Source organism: Lolium rigidum, chromosome 3 (assembly GCF_022539505.1).
Source record: "Lolium rigidum isolate FL_2022 chromosome 3, APGP_CSIRO_Lrig_0.1, whole genome shotgun sequence".
In the NCBI taxonomy this organism is placed as follows: domain Eukaryota; kingdom Viridiplantae; phylum Streptophyta; class Magnoliopsida; order Poales; family Poaceae; genus Lolium; species Lolium rigidum.
In genome coordinates, this window is record NC_061510.1 from 329,155,132 (window position 1) to 329,177,158 (window position 22,027).

Below are 22,027 nucleotides of genomic sequence, written 5' to 3' on the forward strand. Positions count from 1 at the left end.
CGGAGCCAAAGCGACGCCTCTTGGCAGTTGGCAGGGGAGGATTTTTATTTATTTATTTGGTCTTTGCACCGACTTTCCGTCTTACAACAGACTCTAATACGATAAGTTTTATCTAGCTCTGGTGATGAAGAGGAGAGGACGGCGACGCTAGGTAGTTCAATGATCTATTTGTAATTTTTATTACTTTTGAGCCTCCTTGTATTGATATTGATGATTATTAATAAATCAGTAAAACTTTCGCAAAAAAAAGATAGTTAGGGGCAGCCTTTTCCTCAAGGATTTCCTTCGCGGGCAAAGCCTCCGCATCACCATGCCACGAGACCGCACCATTGCCTCACCGGCGTCTCTTTGCACGTGAAGAAGCTGGAGAGTACACCGCCAGCCAGCTCCGGTTCCAGGCCGCGAAAGATCCCAAGGACAATGGGCGGTGATGCTTGCCTCGTTCAACGAGGTGCTACCAGCAACTGACGACACTACTAAAAAAGAGCTAGCCGTATGATGACTAGCAATAGCGGAAGCAAATTTGGTGCACATGAACTGTATTTCTGCGTTCCAAAAAATTATCACATTTATTCCATGAATACGTACACATGTTCTGAATATTTATGCAAAGCTTCGGTAGAAATTGCATTGTATTTTGAGCTACAGGAAAAAAAAATAGATGTATATATTTGTCAGAAATTTGTCTTTTTTATAGCTTAAAATGTAACAGATTTTTCTCTAAAATTTCTACCGTACCTTCAAAATATTTATATGTGTGTGGATATTTAATTTCATATTTTTTAAATCCAAAAAATATGATTTTTAAAAATCAAGGGCTCTAGTGCTCATGTGTCAAATACACTTTTTGAGCAATAGCACACTACAAAGAGGTGCTCTACTCTACTGGTTAGAAGTGGCGCACCTAGTCACCAGTGCACCACCACTATGGCTCTGTCAGGCCCATCCCCCACTCCCTCACCCCCAGTGGCGCACCCCAGTTCACCCCCAGTGGCGCACCAAAAAGTGATGCGCCACGGGTAAGCCTAGGTAGGAGGTGGCCAGGCCTTTTACAGATAAAAGGAAACGTGACGCGAGGAAACATAAACATAAGTCCACCACTGGCGTGTCAATATCTCTGGATGCTTCTCTCTCAACAAGAACAAAACATCTCAGGATAATCGATGCGGTTTCAGAAACATTGCAATCCTGGGGCTTCAGGACCGACTGCAATCCACAATGCTCCTCCTACCAACTTACTCAACATTCACATCAACAGTTCAGACGAAGATGCTCGGTCAATCATGCAGGTTCAGGACCGAGCGCGCATTTCTGCCTACCAACGTACCCAACATTCACAGCAACAGTTCAAACGAACTAATGTTCAGTATAATCGTCTATACACATTTACTACTACAACGTTTCACACTATTACAGATTGTTCTCCCCCTCAGGCCTCAGCACAAAACTGGCGTGGCACGCAATTAACTATCCAGGTCCAAAATGGGAAGCGGTGGAAACTCCAGCAACGTGTTATTGCTCCTCGACGTGTACATCTGTTTCGTCGTATATCTCCTCCTGCACAGCACACGAATTGGGAAATGGTAAATATAATACTGAAACAGTCATTTTCTACCTAACAAGGGACAGCCAAGGGAGGGATCTGCCCCCCTTTGGTCAACGTTTTAAACATGCTTGAAAACAGGGAGAACAAACACCTTGCCGCTTAAAAGCTTGGTCTACATCGCGTTGATCAACAAGGTAGAATAATTACTGATCACTCAAGTTCAGCATATCTTACGTTATAGGCAAGGTAAACCTACGAGTTAATATACATATTTATTTTAGGTTGGACTACTTATTGACTTGAAATGTAGCTCAAACTGTACATATACAAGAATATGCTCACAAATGCAATGCATTAGCACTTCTACAAACTTGGAGAAGATAGAAATATGAACTCTTCGCAAACACTAACCTGTAGCAGTTCTTCAATGACATCCTCCATTGTTATGATACCAACAGCTTCTTCATATTCACTGAGTGTGGGCAATGGCTCCTCGTGTACTTGAAGAACATCCGATTGATCTTTGGACCATTTCCCCTCCTGCTTCCTGTATTAGAGTTCAGGGTGTTGGGGTAGCTCTTCCATCTCCTCAGAGGAGTAAGGTTTTTCGCAGCCTTTTCACCAAGTTTATCATCGATGGCAATGGCGACCTCTGTTTTCAGCACCAAAACGAAGTAACACAAAGAGAAATTGAGTTAAACCACATAGCAGAATACATACGTGAAACATGGATTATTAAGGAGTGGGAACTGCAGGGGCGCTCACCAAGAGTTTCACCACCATTGTTGAGCTCTTTATCTGGGTAACTTGGAATGTTTTGTCTGATGACAACTGCCATGTGGCTGTGACCCTTCTGGAATTCGTTTAGGATGTCATAGAGGGGCAAGTCTTCTGAAACGCTGACATTTAATAAGGTACGGAATTGTGTAAGCTGAACATACAAATACTTGGTACACAACTTCTGAATTTTGAACAAACAAAATCCATGTCCTTATGTTCATGTATTCCACTTCATGTAATCTAGAATTTTCCTCATATCCTCACCACATTTTAGAGATAAGAAATGCATGTAACATGACAAGGGCAAAATAAAACTAGTCTGCAATTCTAGTATAGGCCATATCTTTTTTTCTGTTAATTTCCAATCCAGTTCTAAGTGTTGTTTAAGACAAGGAGAAAGTAAGTACAATTGTGCATATAATGAACTAAGTATAACAATACATTGTATCTTGAATTATATAGATCAGCCAGTGAAAAAAGGCAGTGACAGCCCTTTGTGTGTTTCAATTACAGACCAGTTATTGACAACCACTAATAATAGCACAGAATATGGGACATTGATATTAATTGAACAGCATAGATATCTACTAGAATGTCGGACAAAGGCAATAACTTATATTTTATACCATACCGAGGAATTTTGCGGATAGTTACACTCTTAATGGGAATTTCATCATCAGGGTTAATGGATAACAAATTCTTCACCTGCAAATATGTAGCAAAAGGTATATGAGTAAACTACAATTGCATATACATCATGTCAAAACATTTGAAAGATTATCAGTTATACATTCGATACTGAAGAAACTTAGAATAACCGCCAAAATTTCTACTCACGTCATAACTTCTTATCTAGTACATGCATGATTCCCAAAACATATTCATCAGATAGACAAGACAACTACAGCAAAAGCATCACTTCATGTAAAATGTTCGAACACAAGTGTCAGGCCCTAAAAAATTACATGTCCTTACCCAATACGAACTAAAAGTTGAGCTCCTGCATATGACTAATAAAGCGATGCAATAGTGCTACTCCGTACATGATAACCAGGACAGCATGCAAATTTTAATGGCATCTTCACAGAGCATGCTCAGTTGAGCATATAAATACACAATCATCTCATTTTGCAAAGAATATGCTATCCTAACTCAAATACAAGTTAGTAATGACTACAAAAGAATCCATTCTGATCCAAGTCTGCACTCCGTCATACAATATTAAATCAAACTACTCCTGACTAGGGCCCCAGAGTCCACCAGACACTGGTTTCCTGCCTTTTACCTACGTAATTGCTCATGGATTTCAATCTGACCAAAAAACTAATGCTCCTGGTCAATTTTGTGAATCTTGTACTGCTGAAAAATCAATCTCTAGCAACAAGGCAACAGGGCAGAAACTTACGTCCATATTAAAAACCCGTGACAGAAATGCATAGTATAGTTTTCAAAAGCAGAAGATAGCCTTACCAATATCAATCCAATAATGTTTGTCTCCCTTTCATAATAAACTGGCACCCTGCTATGACCCTTCTCAATTACCTCTTGCATTAGTTTCCTGTCCAAAAGAGAACACAAATGATTGGACTAGGTGCTAAATAGAACATAAATGCATCTCAGCAGAAACAACATGCGTAACTGTAGTAAATGTTCAATGGAATTCTTGTTCAGAGTACACAAATCCAATACCTGTCGAGCTTCCCATTTATATCAATCACAAATGTTTCACAAAGCGGAGTCATAGCATCTTTAGCTTTCTTTTCACTGAGCTCAAGAGCTCCAGCTATAATAGTAGTTTCATCATGGGTTAACTCTCCACCTTTACCAGCCTGTTAAATAAATGGTTAAAAACCAGAAACGTAGGCAAAAGAGGATAAAGTGCATGCTCGGTAAATAAAACAAATAGTGATAAAGGTTATTAGGGTGTTTCAGTGACAAATACAGTGGCTTCCAGAAGCAAGAAATTATTAAAATGCATCAACATAAGTATACTTCCCCGCAGAAAATCAAAGTGAGTATATCTAATCATATATATCAGTAATCCATGTTCATGCTATGTATCGTCAGTTGATCTTCCTTGTGAAGAAGCAGCATGTTTCCTAGGTTACTTGGTGATCAGATTGTCGTCACTCTCAGTTTTTCAACTTACCAGTTCTAGAAACAAATCCCAGACTAATCCAGCCAGTAAAACCTCAGTTTACCGGTGGATTCTATTTTTATTGTTTTTCATATTCCCTTCTACATAATTCAGCCTTTTTGGATCGAGCAGTGGATTTCGCCACGATTTAAAACCTCTGGTTGGCATAATCCCAATAAGAGATTGGATTTTCTTTAGAGTACACGGAGGTTTATGTACCAAAATTCTTATAAACTAGCTACAACCACATGATATATCATCTAAACTAGCATCTCGGACCCACATATCGCAGCCTCTCAAATCCATCCATATCACTATATCACTATCATATTTATATCTACTTGCCTATGTGTGAACCTGATCCCCTGCAGATCAGCCATCTGCTGCATATTAATGATATCTTCAGACTCCACACGTCACACTCACATATTATCCACTCCCTCCGTCCCAAAATAAGCTGCTCAAATTTTTCTAGAGACGGTTGTATCTAGACATGTTTTTAGTATGTACATACATCCGTATCTAGAAAAAGTTGAGCAAGTTATTTTGGGACAGAGGGAGTATTTGATGCCAAAAGTTATCTGCAGAGTGTATCATTATGTCGTGAAAATGCTTTCAGTATCTAGTGATGCAGATTTAATTTAAGATGATACACAAGCTTCACCTGTGAAGCGCCCTAAATTGCATTTAGGGGTATCTAGTGATGCAGATTTAATTTAAGATGATACACAAGCTTCACCTGTGAAGCGCCCTAAATTGCATTTAGGGGGTAAAAACTACACAATCACTATATCAGTATCTACTTAGGTAGATAAATAAATAATTACAAGTGTGTGCGACCCACAGAGTTACAGGGTATTTCAGTTTACAAGATTAGATAATCAGTTCTAGTTACCCTATGTCTCTATTAATAATACAAACAACTGTGTACAACCCACACAGTTACACAGTATCTCAGTTTACAAGATTAGGTAATCAGTTCTTTTACCTCATTTCCATGCAGTGTCACAAGTGTTTTTAGCTCAGCTCTACGGAAAAGGGCTGCTTTACCATGACCAAGCATATAATCCAGCAGCTGAAAAGAAAGGGAAAAGGTCAATTCATGGCAACTCATCCTGTAATAATAACTGCGCCGAGTTTAGTAGTATAATCAGTACCTTGGCTATCGGATATGCAACAGGAAAGCAGATCCAAACAAGCACTCGGACAAATGGAGCAACTGAGGCGCCAATTGCCAGCCCATAGCGTGAGCAGATGGATTGTGGTAAGATCTGTTTATATCAAACTATCAGCACATGATACCGATCAGCTGAGTACCACAAGTGAAGTTTTTATGACTCACCTCACCGAACAGCAGAATCAATGTCACAGAGATCAAAACCGCACCCCAAGCAGTCACCAAGCCATCAAGAAATATTGGCAATGCCTAAAAAGAATACAGAAGTATGTTATCAGCTACTTGATTTTAGGGGTGGGGGTCCAAACATAGCTTGAATCGATAACAGTACCTCCATGGCTACAGCATTGCAGATCAGAAGTGTACATAGCAGAAGGTGCTGGTTTTTTACGACAGGCATTATCTTAGCTGCAAAAAAAGAAAATTATTACTAGTAACCTAAAAATGATTCATGTTTGCATTTGATAAATATTGTCCAAATAACAAAGGAGTGGACATGTTTTGCATTTCAGTCCACTAAACATATAGCCTACCCCCTCCGTTCCAACATATAAGGCCCATAAGTCGAAGTTAGGTTAATCAAGTTTATAGAAAAAATATCAACATCTACCATACGAATCAACAGCAATAGATCCATCATAAATTTGTCTCTGTAGTGTATTTCTTTAATATTGTGGATGTTGATGTTTTTCCATATAAACATGGTCAACTTTGACTTAGGACAACAAAAGGTATAGGCTATAGTTTGGAACGGAGGGGGTAGAATTCATCACACTTTCCAATTATATCAGGGGCCCAGCATGAGAAAAACAAGATATATAGGAAGATCAGAGTATCTTTCTAACTTGTACAAACAGCCAACTCTCTCATAATTTTCACCCTCTACTGTGTCAGAGCCAGGACCATTCACTTTCCGAAAGAACAGGCCAATGCAACATGTGCTTGAACAGGATGAAAACAAACTTCAGAGGTGATCAAGCCCAATAAGGCAATAACCCACAGCGCAAATGGACAAGATTGCTAAGGCCTATCTACACATAGCACAAATTTATCGAACACAAAAAAAAATAACAGCGTATTTATACAAATAACGATCGATCCAGACGACAGATACTTGACAATAAAACACTTTTAACATTCATCATTCGATTCCTCACTGGAACCAGCGCCTACAAATCTGTTGGACAAATGACAAGCCGCCGGTAACAGAGCAGCAAAATCCAACCAACCACCCTTATAAATCAATGACGACCCGCTGCCGCTGGCAAAGCCGGCTATGTGCTCCTAAGGCAGCATCTTACTGAGGCAAGCGGGCAGGAGTTGCGGAGCAGAGTTTGTTTTGTTTGAAACGAGTTTAACAGATCGATCCAGGTTTTGAGCTGTGGAATAGCGCACTGGTATGTAGGGTTTTTATTAGTACTAAAAAATACCATTCTTAGTTTTCTTTGGGGACAAACAACACAACCCATGGTTATATGAAGACCGGAGTATTTTTTGTGGTAAAAAAAAGGACCAGACTATTTTACCCTAACAGTACTAGCAGTCACCATCTCACATAATTTTTGGGCCTCTATGCCACACCTCTCACTTTCCCAAGGAAGAAGCCAAGTGCAGCATGTCACCATCTCGTTGAACAGTCAAACTTCCGCTGTAATCAAGCCCAATTAACCTACGGGTGAATAGCATTAACTTTTCCAAGACAACAAAATGGAACACTTCTACAGTACAAGTTCCGATCCATCCTCGTCAGAAATAATTCCCTTGTAGTACTAGTTCCGGAAAGGAAGTCCTCTAGCCAAACCGAAAAAGCGAATCGCGGCCCGCTTCCAACATTCGCCGTTTGATTCCCGTAGGAGCAAAACATCCATGATTGGATTCGTGAGTGGAGCCAACGCCCACAAGCCGTTCGACGAAATGACAAGCCGCGGGTAAAACGTAGTACTAGAGCAGCAAAATCCGAGCAACCACCCATCTAAATCGGGCAGCACTGCAGACGCAGACGGGAACTAGAGCGGCACGCGACGCGACGCGAGCGAAGGGGCCCAACACACTACAAGCCGGCAAGCCGGCACGCGAAGCCGTGGCCGGGGGCCAGGAAGACGGAGCGGACGAGAGGAGAGGGGGAACGTGGGTGGGGAAGTGGGAATGGGGCCGTGCGTACCAGCGTGCTTGCGGTCGGAGTCGGTGCCGGACTTGGATAGGACCTCGAGGTCGACGAGGCTGAGGGACATGAGGCCGAGGGTGAGGCCTGACATGAGGCCGGCGAAGACGACGAGCACGACGATGATGGCGATGTGCTCGAAGAAGCCCGCCCCGCAGCAGTGGTACTCCACCGCCATCCCGCCGCCGCCGCCGCGAAGCTTGCCTCTCTCGGTCTCTCTCTTCCCCTCGCCGCCTCCTCGAGATTATTCCTCTCTACTGCTGTTATTTTCTCTCTCCGACGGAGGCTGTTGTGTTATTTAGACGGCGGCTTTGGGCGTGTGAAGAAGACGACGAGTGAGAGCGAGGGCGCGACGGGTGGCCATGGCTGGGGACGTGTTACATTTATGACTTGTGGGCCCGGTTTTCAGTTAGGGTGGACCCACCGCGCAGCGAGTGTGAGTGTTGTGGTTTTCTTTGGTCCCCGAAATTGCTGGAAGCACCTGGCTGGACTAGTACTAGTTTATGGGCTGTCGGCATGTGACGGTGCCTCCATGGGGCGGGTCCATGGACGCTCATGCGACCGTTCCAACCATGATCTGTGGAGTTCTAAAAGATGATCCAAGGCCATAGCGTACGCTAACCACACATAAATAAGTACTTATATATGAAGTAGGTTGGTAGGCAGGCATGCTTAATTAATTTCTATCTACGTTTTTTTATGTTGCCACATCATCCGTCGCCGTAGATAGATGTTTATCACACCAGACCTAATGTTCGATGATCCACTTTAAACTCCCGCACGTCGACACTCCTCCAAGAAACAACGTTGATTTCAGATGAGCTAATGATTCTTTTCTCTCATCCTGCCTTCCAGGGGCGGGCCCAGCTCAATTCAAGGGTATTCAGATGAATACCCATTATTTTTGGCAAAACATTTTGTATATATACGGTACGTATAAGGTACTTTCTGTATTTGGCTTATTTTCAGCGCATGCGCACGGTACGTCTGCTCCTCATGCGCGGCAGCGTAGAGGACTCCTGCGATCAAACCACGTCCAGCGAAAACCTAACAGCTTCCCGCAAGAATTAGCCCAACTAAAAAACACCATGGGATCCTGCCACTGAGGAAAAACTCAGAAGAGGCATCGAAGCATAGCTAGTAACGCACCCAGGCCTGATTTCACTAAAGAAAACTCTCGCCTAATCGTCTCTAGGTTTCCACGCTGAGCAAGAAATAAGCTTCTAAGTTCGCGACGTCTGTAGTAGTAAGATAAAGAAGCCTCACAAACAACAATTAAGTACAAAAAATTGTAGGACTTCATGTTTTGGATTTTCTAACCAAATTTTGACGAAAAAATTGTTGACTTTGAATACCCATTGTCGAAATCCTGCGCCCGCCCCTGCTGCCTTCGATGCTCCTACGCGCAAGACGAAGACCTTAAAGACGTTATGAAAACATACAAGGTTCCCTCGCCCTCTAGCCACCACAACGTCCAACAGAGGGTAGGGAAACAATCGGTCACGGCATCGGCGGACGAGGGCAGAGAGAGAACCTCCTAATCTCTTTCGTTAAAAATCTAGGGAAGAAACACGCTTCACTAAAATACTGAACGTTGTTACGTGGCGATCGTTCCAGCCATGATCTAAGGGTTTAGCGCACGGTCACCACATATTACCTCCGTTAAATATAATCCCCTTTTAGAAAAGCTAAATTGGTTTTCTACAAAGGCTTTTATATCTTAAAACAAAAGGTAGTAGTTTTTTTTTTTGGATAAAACGAAGGTAGTAATTTGTTAGGTATGCATGCTTAGGACAAAATTTCAGCAACTTTCCATAGTCAAGTGAAGACCACCGAAAGCAAGCATTGGTAATCGCGAGAATGACGAAATTCTATATGGAAGAAAAGACAAGCTACTCACTTAAGAACGTGTGAGGTGGCAGACACGTGACAAAGGTTTTGGCAAGATGAAGTTCAATAAACGAATCGAACCACTAAAAGTATGGGAGTATATTGCCAATCGCACCATACACTCATACAGTTCAATATAAAAATCGTTCAAAGATGCACGGCTGCAAAGCTAGCATGATGCTGGCCTATGGACCGGCTCCACGAGTTGGTACGCATATTGCTTGCATGCCTGGCGCGTGTGCACGACTAGAGGCATGGCAACGGCGCACGTCGGCCGTCCTGAGACCTTTAGGCTGGTGCCAACCGGGGCGGTAGTGCGGGCGCTACCGCCCGAGGCGGGGCGTGAGCGGGGCGGTAGGCAGGCGAGATGGTAGCGCCGGGCGGTGGCGCGGGCGCCCGGCGTTAGGGCGCGGTACCGCCCGTCTATAGCCCGCGTTGGAGGCGAGAGTGGGGCGAGAGGGAGGCGATAGCGGTGCTAGTGGAGGCGATAGGGAGGCGGTAGGAAGACGGTAGGGAGGAGAGAGAAGTGAGAGCTGGGCCTATAGCCCTTGCACTAGCATCGTGGAGTGAGAGTGAGATGAGAGTGGGGTGAGAGTGAGAAAAAATCTAACGTGACGAGGCTATAGTGGGGTGATGCATTGGCACCAGCCTTACGGCAGTCGATGTTATGTTCTGGATACACCAGGGCTGGTATTCAGCATCAGATGCTACAGCAACAATAAGTAGGTTGCACGGTGTCACGGTGATGTGGAGTTTCATTTAAATAGGCGATAGCTAGGATATTTTTATCAAATGATTTGCTTGGGGGTAGTTTGGGTGTAATTCTAGGAAACAATCTTGAGTTCCAATCTCATGAAATGTTCACTTAAAAAAAATCCAGAAGGATACTACTATGGTACTACCTCACGGAAGGACGGAGATTTTTGGCTCTAGGCACCAGTGCTCATGCCATTTAATAAAAATAAAAATCGTATTTATGTGTTTTGAAAAAATTAGAAACAAAATCATGGTATAGCCAATGAATTGTCCCATAAACATCCAAAATTTTAATTTTAAATACAAAATATTCTGGGCTACACAAAAATGATAAACATGTGGATATATTTCAAATCTTCAAATTTCAACAGATTTTGTCTTTTTATGTAGCCTAAAATATAAAAAATTTCATATAAAAAATTTACACGCTTGTAGGTTACGTTATTTACTATCTTTAAATTTATTTTTAGATTTTTTTTGAAATAAATATATATGAATTTCGATTTTTTAAACAACATGAGCACTAGTAGCAGGAGAGCCAAAGACACTTTTCGCTTGCGGAATATCTATAGTAACATTATTGTGAGAACGAGAGGGTATAATATGCTGATACATGAAGTTATCTATAGAAATATGCACAATTTAGTTGGTTATAGTGGTCGAGAAACTAAACTTAATCGACCTAAAAAGATTACATATTGGAGACTGAATATCGTTGAGTTCAAGGAATGTACCTGATTGGTGTAAATAAGATTTAGAAAATCAATGGGCTAAAGAAAATTATGGCGTGGTAAAGAGATGACATGCACGTTGTCACGAATAGCATGATATGCTTTTCATCACTGAATATAATTGCTACTCCCTCTGTTCCGGTTATAGGTCTTGCACGTATCTCTAGGTTGCTAATTTCACCAACGTAACATAAGATATGTACTACAAAATATATATCATCAGAAAGCTTAGATCTTAAACTTTTCAATGGTATAATTTTTATAGTGCAAAATTTATATTATATTGGTCAAATTGATGATCTTGGAATACGTGTAGCCCCTGTAAACCGAGATGGAGGTAGTAATATAAAATTTGCTCGGTAGGCTGAATTGATTAATGACAAAACTAATCTGGTACCCTCGAGTTGCGCATGACTTAATTGTATAGCATACTGGTGTGATCTCTGATACGTCCATTTTGCATCACTATTTTATATCATAATTTGCTGTTATTCATTGATATATTTCATATTTGGAGATGATACTTATGTTATTTCATCTATTTTGCATGTTTCATGATTATTTGGGGATCGCGCACCGGAGCCAGGATTCTGCTGTAAAAAGCACCGTCAGAATGCAATATTTCAGAAAATCAACAGTTGACGGAAATTATATGAAAAACCCTATTTTTCCAGATGACGAAGGGAGCCAGAAGGGGGAGCCGAGGGGACCCGAGGTGGGCCCACCTCATAGGCCGGCGCGGCCCAAGGCCCGGCCGCGCCGCCCGTGAGGAGGGGGCCCACAGCCCCTCTCGCCTCCTTTTCTTCGCGTATGTCTTCGTCCCAAAAATCTAAGCCCCGGAGGATAGTCGCGAAGAGTCACGGCCCGCCTCGCGGGGCGGAGAACACCGGAGAGAAAAGAGCTCTCCGGCGAGCTGAAATCTGTCGGGGAAATTCCGTCCCGGAGGGGAAATCGACGCCATCGTCACCGTCATCGAGCTGGACATCATCTCCATCATCATCACCATCATCATCATCATCATCATCACCGCCATCTCCACCGCTGCACCTCGTCACCGCTGTAACAATTTGGGTTTGATCTTGTTTGTTTGATAGGGGAAACTCTCTCGGTGTTGATTTCTACTTGTTATTGATGCTATTGAGTGAAACTATTGAATCAAGGTTTATGTTCAGATTGTTATTCATCACCATATAACCTCTGATCATGTTCCATATGATGTCTCGTGAGTAGTTCGTTTAGTTCTTGAGGACATGGGTGAAGTCTAAATGTTAGTAGTGAATTATGTTGATTAGTATTCAATGTTATGATATTTAAGTTGTGGTGTTATTCTTCTAGTGGTGTCGTGTGAACGTCGACTACACGACACTTCACCATTTATGGGCCTAGGGGAGTGCATCTTGTATTCGTTTGCCAATTGCGGGGTTGCCGGAGTGACGAAACCTAAACCCCCGTTGGTATATCGGTGCGGGAGGGATAGCAAGATCTCGAGTTTAAAGGTCGTGGTTAGATTTATCTTAATTACTTTCTTGTAGTTGCGGATGCTTGCAAGGGGTATAATCACAAGTATGTATTAGTCCTGGGAAGGGCGGTACATTAGCATAGGTTCACCCACACAACACTTATCAAAACAATGAAGATTAATCAGCTATATGAAGCGAAAGCACTAGACTAAATTCCCGTGTGTCCTCAAGAACGTTTGGTCATTATAAGTAACAAACCGGCTTGTCCTTTGTGCTAAAAAGGATTGGGCCACTCGCTGCAATTATTTCTCTCGCACTTTACTTACTTGTACTTATTTCATCTGCTATATCAAAACCCCCTGAATACTTGTCTGTGAGCATTTACATCGAATCCTTCATCGAAACTGCTTGTCAACACCTTCTGCTCCTCATTGGGATCGACATTCTTACTTATCGAAGATACTACGATACACCCCCTATACTTGTGGGTCATCAAGACTATTTTCTGGCGCCGTTGCCGGGGAGTGAAGCGCTATTGGTAAGTGGAATTGGTAAGGGAAACTTTTACTGTGCGTGCTGTTTTTATTTCTGCATGCTGCCATAAATCATTATGGAGAGGTCTTCTCTTGAATTCCTCTTTGGGAAATCTACTACTACTGCAAGGGTAGTGGATGAGGCGCCAGGTGAGAGCGAGATTCCATACAAAATACCTATGAAAATTATTGAACGTGTTGTGGATAACCGCTATGAAGGGGATGGAACTGTCCATCCTGGTGATCATTTATTGTTTTTACATGAATTATGCGGGTTATTCAAATGTGCAGGTATTGCTATGGATGAAGTGAGGAAGAAACTATTCTCTATATCGTCTGTACAGTAAAGCAGCGCATCTGGTATAAATTGCTTGAAGAATAGGGATTCTCTCAATTGGGAGGACATTGTGCCTTTATTTTATTCCAAATTCTATCCTCCAAGTGAAATTCACAAAGATCGGAACCGCATATATAATTTCTGGCCTCATGATGGAGAAAGTATTGCCCAAGCTTGGGGGAGATTGAAGTCTTTAATGCTCAAATGCCCCATTCATGAGCTTCCTGGTAATATTATTATTGATAATTTCTATGCAAGATTGTCTTTTCAAGATAAGACTTTGCTTGGATACTTCTTGTTACTGGATCATTTACACGCAATAAAGAAGAGTTTAAAAGAGACCTTCTTGATCGGATCCGAGGAGAATACTGAAGGATGGGAGAACAACAAAGATAGAGAGTCGGTATAAACTTTGATTATAAATGCATTGAAGTTTTTATGGATACTCGATAAATTTCGTAATATTAGTGCTACTTATGGTCTTGATTCTCAAGTCGTTGTAAATCTTTATAAAGCTTTTGCCTCTCACTTTGAATTGCCTAGGAAGAATTTTGATAAGTATCATGAACCATATAAAGATAAAATTGATCCATCTATAAATAGATGTGCTATAATTGAAAGCTGTTGATCATATTCTTCCCGGAGCTTATATTGAAAAAACTCCTTTCCCTCGCTAAAATGAAGGAGTACTCTGTTATATCTAGTGCGGTTAATAAAAGTGCAAAGAAACCTATAGAACCCGAAGAACAAATTAAGGTTGAACCTGCTTTGTTGCAATAGTTAAAGATCTTGTGATCTGAAAATGTAGAAGATAGTCATATTATTTTCTGTGAAGATGCTTCTAATATTGTTTCGCATCCTATAAGTCTAGGAAAGCTAGTGTTCCTATGCTCTCTGTTAGAATTGGTGATCATTGTTATTATGGTTTATGTGACATTGGTGCAAGTATTAGCGCCATCCCTTATGAGCTTTATACGGAGATCATGCATGAAATTGGTTATTGCGAACTTGAAGATATTGATGTGGTTATTCGGCTAGCTAATAGAGAAACTATCTCTCCTATTGGTATTATTCGAGATGTGGAAGTTCTATGTGGTAAGATTAAATATCATGCTGACTTTTTAGTACTTGGTTCTGCTGCTAGTAAGTATTGTCCTATTATTTTTGGTAGACCTTTCCTAAATACTTGTGGATCTGTTATAGATTGCAAGAAGGAAAAGATTATGACTAAATTTGCTTGGTGAATCTTATGAGTTTAATTTCTCTAAATTTGCCAAAACTCCTTATAAAGCTGATTTGCCTAATAATGATTTTAGAGTTGAACAGTGTGCGTCTATTGCTCTTGCTCCTAATAATCCTTTGCTGCAACATTTGGAGAATAGTGAGAGTGAAGTCTTTAGGGAAGAAAGAAATGAGCTTGATGAAATCTTCCTTCGTCAACCTATTCTTAAACATAACTTGCCGGTTGAAGATTTAGGTACAACACCACCACCAAAGGAAGATCCTGTTTTTGATTTAAAACCATTGCACGATAATCTTAAGTATGCTCATATTGATGATAAGAAAATATATCATGTTATTATTAGTTCTAAGCTTTCAGATATTGAGGAGGAAAGGTTATTGGAAATATTGAAGAAACACCGAGGAGCTATTGGCTATACTCTTGATGACTTAAAGGGGATTTCTCCCTCTCTATTTGCCAACATGCTATCAATATGGAAGATGATGCAAAGCCTGTTGTTGAACATCAACGTCGTCTAATTCCGAAGATGAAGGATGTGGTAAGGAATGAGGTATTAAAACTTCTTGAAGCTGGTATCATATATCCTATTGCTGATAGTAGATGGGTTAGTCATGTGCATTGTGTTCCTAAGAAAGGAGGAATGACTGTTGTGCCTAATGATAATGATGAGCTCATCCCTCAAAGAGTAGTTGTAGGGTATAGAATGTGCATTGATTATCGAAAAGTCAATAAGGTTACTAAGAAAGATCATTACCCTTTACCATTTATTGATCAAATGTTAGAAAGGTTGTCTAAAAATACTCATTTTTGCTTTCTTGATGGTTATTCGGGTTTTCACAAATTGCTCGTTAAAACTAAAGATCAAGAGAAAACCACTTTCACTTGTCCCTATGGAACTTATGCTTATAGGCGTATGCCTTTTGGTTTATGTAATGCTCCTGCTACTTTTCAAAGATGCATGTCTGCTATTTTTCATGGCTTTTGTGAGAGTATTGTAGAGGTATTCATGGATGATTTTTCTCGTCTATGGGAATTCTTTTGATAATTGCTTGCGAAACCTTGATAAAGTATTGCAGAGATGTGAAGAAACTAATCTTGTTCTAAATTGGGAGAAGTGCCACTTTATGGTTAATGAAGGAATTGTATTGGGACATAAAATTTCCGAGAGAGGTATTGAAGTTGATAGAGCTAAAGTTGAAGCAATTGAGAAGATGCCCTATCCTAGGGATGTTAAAGGTATTCGTAGTGTTCTTGGTCATGCTTGGGTTTTATAGGAGATTTATTAAAGATTTTTCTAAGATTTCAAAGCCTCTTACTAATCTTCTTCAAAAATATGTACCTTTTGTTTTTGATGATGATTGTAAGGAAGCTTTTGAAACTCTAAAGAAAGCCTTAACAACTCGCTCTCGTGGTTGAACCTCCCGATTGGAATTTGCCTTTTGAAATTATGTGTGATGCTAGTGATTTTGCTTTGTAGGCGCTGTTCTTGGACAGCGAGTAGATAAGAAATTAAATGTTATTCATTATGCTAGCAAAACTCTTGATGCTTGCTCAAAGAAATTATGCTACAACTGAAAAAGAATTATTAGTTGTAGTCTTTGCTTGTGATAAGTTTAGATCCTATATTGTTGATTCAAAAGTTACAATTCATACTGATCATGCTGCAATTAGATACCTGAGAGTGGATTCGGTGATCAGGGGGGTACGTGAGCACGTGGTTACTACCGTTGGATCTGATCCACCACCGTTAGATTATGCCACTCACTAACGGCCACTACACGGAAGCTCACAGACGGTTGGTACTACTTTTCTGTCCAGAATGCATGCATACGTGGGACCGGTTCCTGGAGAGAGAATAGAAAATTCGGCATATGGAGTATTTTATATCTTGTCACTTTGTCTGTTGTTGTTAGAACTGTTACAACTCTTCCACCAAATTGAAAACAAATCTTATAGCTGACCCAAACACTCTGAATGCCCCAGCGCGATGCATCGCCGGCCCCGGCCTTCACGCGGCGGCGCTCCCTCCTAGCGCGGCGGCGCTCCCTTCTAGCCGGCCTCACCTCCACCTCGCGCATCGCCGGTCAACGAAGATGCTTCACAAATGAATCAATCAATCGAGCATCCTAGGATAAATGAAAGCACTCAAATCTGAAATTGCCGATGGGATGAAATCCTCGGAAGGGAGAACAGCGGTAGGCGTACGCAGGGATCATTAAACAAACGGTCGGTGGAATCGTACCGGAGACAGGCAATTAGTGGTGAACAGGAGAGCTCTGGACGGAGAACAGATCGCAAATTGGACGGAGAATAGCTCTGCATCGCAATTTGTGGTGAACAGGAGAGCTCTGCGTAATATATTCTGGACGGAGAATAGCTCTGGACGGAGTTATTTCTCGCAGGCAAATTGCGTGGTACAGTACTAGACTACAAATCATTTGATGTCCGGCCGCAAGCTTGAATTGGATCACATCGGCCAAGAACAAGAAGGCAACAGCGAGATCCCAGCACAAGAAGGATGCCGCAGTCGACCTACACGAGCTCGCTGGCGCATCCCGCGCGGCTCATGCGGTCGGCGATGGCGCGCAGCTCGTCAACATCGTCGGGGCGCACGAGGTCGAAGAGGTGGTCGTCGAAGGGGTTGATGCTGATGCTGGCGCTGCGGGCGGTGTCGATCTGCTCACTTGCTGCCGCTTTCCCGTGCCGACGCGCATCTCCAATCAGGTCAAAGGGGGCTCGAGGAGCGCCATGGCGGCCCAAATCGAGTGAAGGGAGCAGGCCGCACCGTCCCCATGACCCCGCCGCCTCCAATCCCACACGGGCGTGAGATCTTCCGCCGCCAATCGCGCCCGCGCGCATGGCAGCTGCCGCCCGCTGCCCCCGGCTCAGGGCACTAGCGCCAGGACCATGGAAACTGCGTGCACCACGTCGGCATCGGTGGAGGAAATGGTGTGAGGGGTGGGTGGAGCGGCTGAAAGAACATTTCCCGCCCTTTTGGGTTTTGTGTGTTTGACGTCAACACTATGTATATTTTTATGTGTGTTGATGTAGACAGGTACAAGCTATCAAAAATTATGTTGGATCGGTGAATTGCTTTAGCTGTTCTGAAGTTCTGCAGTTTTTATGAGTCTGGCGGAAGTTCCGGCCCCAGCGAGCGGAAGTTCCGCCCGGCGTTCTCGGCAGAAGCTCCCCAGCGCAGTTTGGCCACAGCTCTTTTCTTCCTAACCGGAAGTTCCGGTGAAGTTGGCCGGAAGTTCCGGTCGGCGGAACTTCCACCCAACTTCCGGGCAAGTTCCGGAAATGCGGTTTTGTGGCTCAGTATATTCCAGTAAGGTTTTCGGGCAATTCCGGAACTTGGCCGAAACTTGGCCGGAACTTCCGGTCACCGGAAGTTCCGCCCAAGTTCCGCCCCTTTTTGTGCTTTGCAGGAATTTTATCAGAAGCGGAACTTCCGGCCCAAACGGCCGGTACTTCCGGTGGAAGCCGGAACTTCCGGCCATCCTGGCCGGAACTTCCGGTGTAAGTGAATTTCGTCCCCAACGGTCACATCTGAAAGCTCCACCCATATAAATAGCTTTCTTCTCCAAAGGGACAAGTTGCTCAATCATTGCAAGAAAAATCTGCCAAGCTTCACCACCATTAGAGCCACCTCAAGAACACAAGATTTGCAAGATCTCCTTCCTCCCCCAACCAAAGCTCTTGATCTTTGGAGATTCGAAGGAGAAGACACCGATCTACATCCTCACCGAAGCGTTCTTCATTTCCCCCTCTCTTGTTTGAGGGATCTTATGCTAGTGTTCCTATTTGGTTCCCTAGTTGATTTGTTGTTGATGTGTTGTTGTTGATTGTTGTATTGTTACAGATTTGGGAGCCTCCAATTTGGTTGTGGATGTGTGCTCCAAGAACTTTGTAAAGGCCCGGTTTCCACCTCGAGGAAATCCCTTAGTGGAAGTGGGCTAGGCCTTCGTGGCGTTGCTCACAGGAGATCTGAGTGAAGCCTTCGTGGCTGTTGGTTTGGCTTGCGTAGCAACCACACTCCTCCAAACGTAGACGTACCTTCTTGCAAAGGAAGGGAACTACGGGAATCATCTCCGTGTCATCGCGTGCTCCACTCTCGGTTACCTCTATCCCACTCTATCTCCTATTGTGTAGCTATACCTTGCTTAGTTGATATCCTTGTCATATAGGTAAATTCACTTAGTTGCATATCTAGAGAATTTACCTTTTGTGTCAAGCCTAAATTGAAAAAGAACTAAAAATTGGTTAGCACCTATTCACCCCCCCTCTAGGTGCGGCATACGATCCTTTCAATTGGTATCAGAGCCTCGGCTCTTATTTCGGGCTTAACCGCCTAAGAGTATGCCGGACGAGGAGCCCTCGGAAGGGGCCGCCAAGACGGTCTCCGTGGAATACTTCAATTCATTGAAGTCCTCCATGGAAGCCCAAATGGAAAGCATGAAAAAGATTATTGCCGAGCTTTTGGCTCCGGCCCTTCCCAAGGCTCCTAGTGTAGAGGTAAAAGACACGGGTGCGTTAGATGAGGGAGAGGCTTCGGACTTACCCTCATCTACCAAACCCGTGGAAGGTGATAACTTAAACACTATCACATCTCCTAGGGGAACTAGTGGAGGTGAAAGCTACAATCGAGTAGCTCCACCTTTCCTATCTCCCGATATACCGGTTCCCCATCCCCATTTGAACATTCGGGCGACCCACCTAAGTTTTCTCGTTGATAATTTCGATACTTGGCAATTTGAGTTCCGCTCTCATGTTTGTAGTGCATCCAATGAACTATGGAGAATCATCTTGGAGGGCTTCAAGCCATACAACCCCGACAAGTTGACTAGAAGAGAAGCAATTGATAGTCAACTCAACAACACCGCCCTACACATGATTCAAACTAGTGTGGGGACACCGGAATTGCATCGTGTCCGGAACTACACCACCGCCAAGGAAGCTTGGGACGGCTTGGCCGCTAGTTGCATTGGAAGTGAAAGCACAAGGAGGAACAAGTATAATGCTCTTAAGAATAAAGCCGAAGGGTTCATGAGGCTACCGGATGAAGATCATGAAGTCATGTATGGAAGACTTCTCACGGTTGCCGATGCCTTCCGGCTTATTGGTGCCACCCACATCAATGACTCTTGGATCAAGGAGAAGTACATTGAATGCATGATGCCATTTGCACCCATTGATGTCAAGACTCTTGTGGGAAGGGAATGCTATTCCTCTCTCACCTCTCAACAAGTCGTGCACGAGATGCAAGCTCTCAAGGTGCTTGAGGAAACCTCTCATGATTCTCGCAATCGTGCTCTTGGGATGGCAAAAGGTTCCAACCTTGCCTTGGTGGTCAACTCCGGTGAAGAAGTGATTCCTCAAGAATCTTATAGGGCATCTTGGAGTATGTCCTATCCGGAAGATTTGCAATGCCACTACCATGATCACATGGCCTTCCATGCAAAATCCTTTTGGGTTGATCCCTCCAAGGCCAAGGAAGACAACATCAAGAGGAACAACAAAAGTGGGTTCACTAGCTTTGGTCCAAAGAAAAGATCATGCTACAATTGTGATGACAAGCGCCACTTCATTGCCGAATGCCCCTATGAGAATAGAGAGCTTCATAATGGGAGGCTCATTCCCAAGGACAAGAGCAAAGACTCAAAGGGCAAATATTCAAAAGCCCCCAACAAGAAGTTCTACAACAACAAGACCAAGAAGGGCAAGAGGCCCTCAAGAGTTGTGCTAGTAACAAGGGAAGAATATTCATCCGATGAAGTTGAAAGTTCTAGTGGTGATGAAGATGAAGAAAGCTCAAAGGAATTGGCCGCCATCGTCACCACCAACATACCCTCTTCATCTCTCTTTGAATCTCCCAATGAGAACCCTCATATCAAGAATGCACATTGCTTCATGGAAAGGTCCTCCTTGGACACACCTATTGTGCTATCAACTCAAGAAGAGTATACCTCCGGAGATGATGATGTTGATGATGAAGAAGATGCAACCTCTAATGGATTGGTCGCTCTTGCCTCCCTCTCCACTAACTCTTCATCACCAAGTGAATCCCCCAATGAGGTCATTCATGTGGAGGAAGAAAGTTGCCTCATGGCTCAATCCTTTGAGGTATCATCTCCTAGTCCCTCTATGACTAACATATCTAGTGATCTAGGGGTTGATGATGCTAGTCTAAAAGTGAAACAAGAAATGCTAGATTTTGATGATTTCATTCTCAACCTACAAGGTAACACTAAAAAGCATGTTTCAAACCTCATGGTTCGTTTAGCTCAACAAAGTGCTATGCTTGAGAAAAAGGGTCAAGTAGAGAGAGAAGACTCTCTCGAAATCCATGCTCTTAAAAATGATCTTGAGGAAAGTCAAGAAACTATAGCTTCTCTTGAGGAGAGGCTAGAAACTCTTGAAGAGCCTCAAGATAAAATTAACAAGATCACTAAAGCTAGAGATCTTGCTAGGGCTAAGTCTAAAGTGTTTAAAAAGGAAAAGGCCAAATTTGAGGTTGATCATGAGAAACTTGTGAAGGATCTAGATGAACTAGACAAAGCTCACAAAGCTTTGAAGAGTGAATTCACTCTCCTATCCAAATCCTATGAGCAACTTCAAATTAGGCTTGCTTCATATGATATGCCTAGTTCCTCTACTCCTCTATGTGATCATGCAAATATTGTTGAGGAAAATGCTAGGTTGAAGGATGAACTTGCTAAGGCCTCCTCTCCCCAAAGTAAACTTTCTTTGGATGATCTTTTGAGTAAGCAAAGATCAAACAATGGGAAGGAGGGCCTTGGTTATAATGCCAAGGCAAAGAAGGCAAACAAGCAAAAGGCCAAGCCCGCACAAGAGAAAAAGAAAGACGTCACTAATGGTGAAGCCCCCAAGGGCAAAACCATGAATGATGATGATGCGGGAATTGCTAACCCTCACTATGTGTTATTTAAAGATTATTATGGTGATGTTTATGCTAAATATGTTGGCCCATATGATGGTTATGTTGCTTGGTCTATTTGGGTCCCAAAGACCCTTGTGGCTAACAAAAGAGGACCCATTGCGAAATGGGTACCTAAATCCAAGAATTGATCTCATGTAGTACTATGTCACTGGAGGTTCAAAATGGGTACTTGATAGTGGATGTACAAGTCATATGACCGGCGGCAAGAACCTCGTCAAGGAGTTGAGGCCTAACATTAATGATATCACCGTCTCCTTTGGCGATAATTCTACATCCGAGGTATTGGGTTTTGGCAAGGTTGTGGTTGCACACAAC

The 22,027-nt window shown here is 42.8% G+C and overlaps 1 protein-coding gene across 1 annotated transcript; it reads right to left on the reverse strand.

The window, feature by feature from the left end:
- Window positions 1-1,333: 1,333 nt before the first annotated feature.
- On the reverse strand, window positions 1,334-8,116 carry LOC124700032 (DUF21 domain-containing protein At2g14520-like). Its single transcript, XM_047232233.1, is given in 12 exon segments — window positions 1,334-1,557; window positions 1,958-2,085; window positions 2,088-2,198; window positions 2,312-2,445; window positions 2,958-3,031; window positions 3,797-3,884; window positions 4,016-4,155; window positions 5,452-5,538; window positions 5,621-5,734; window positions 5,806-5,889; window positions 5,972-6,048; window positions 7,802-8,116. Coding segments are annotated over 12 exon segments (1,260 nt in total). The 5' UTR covers window positions 7,980-8,116; the 3' UTR covers window positions 1,334-1,512.
- Window positions 8,117-22,027: the final 13,911 nt, after the last annotated feature.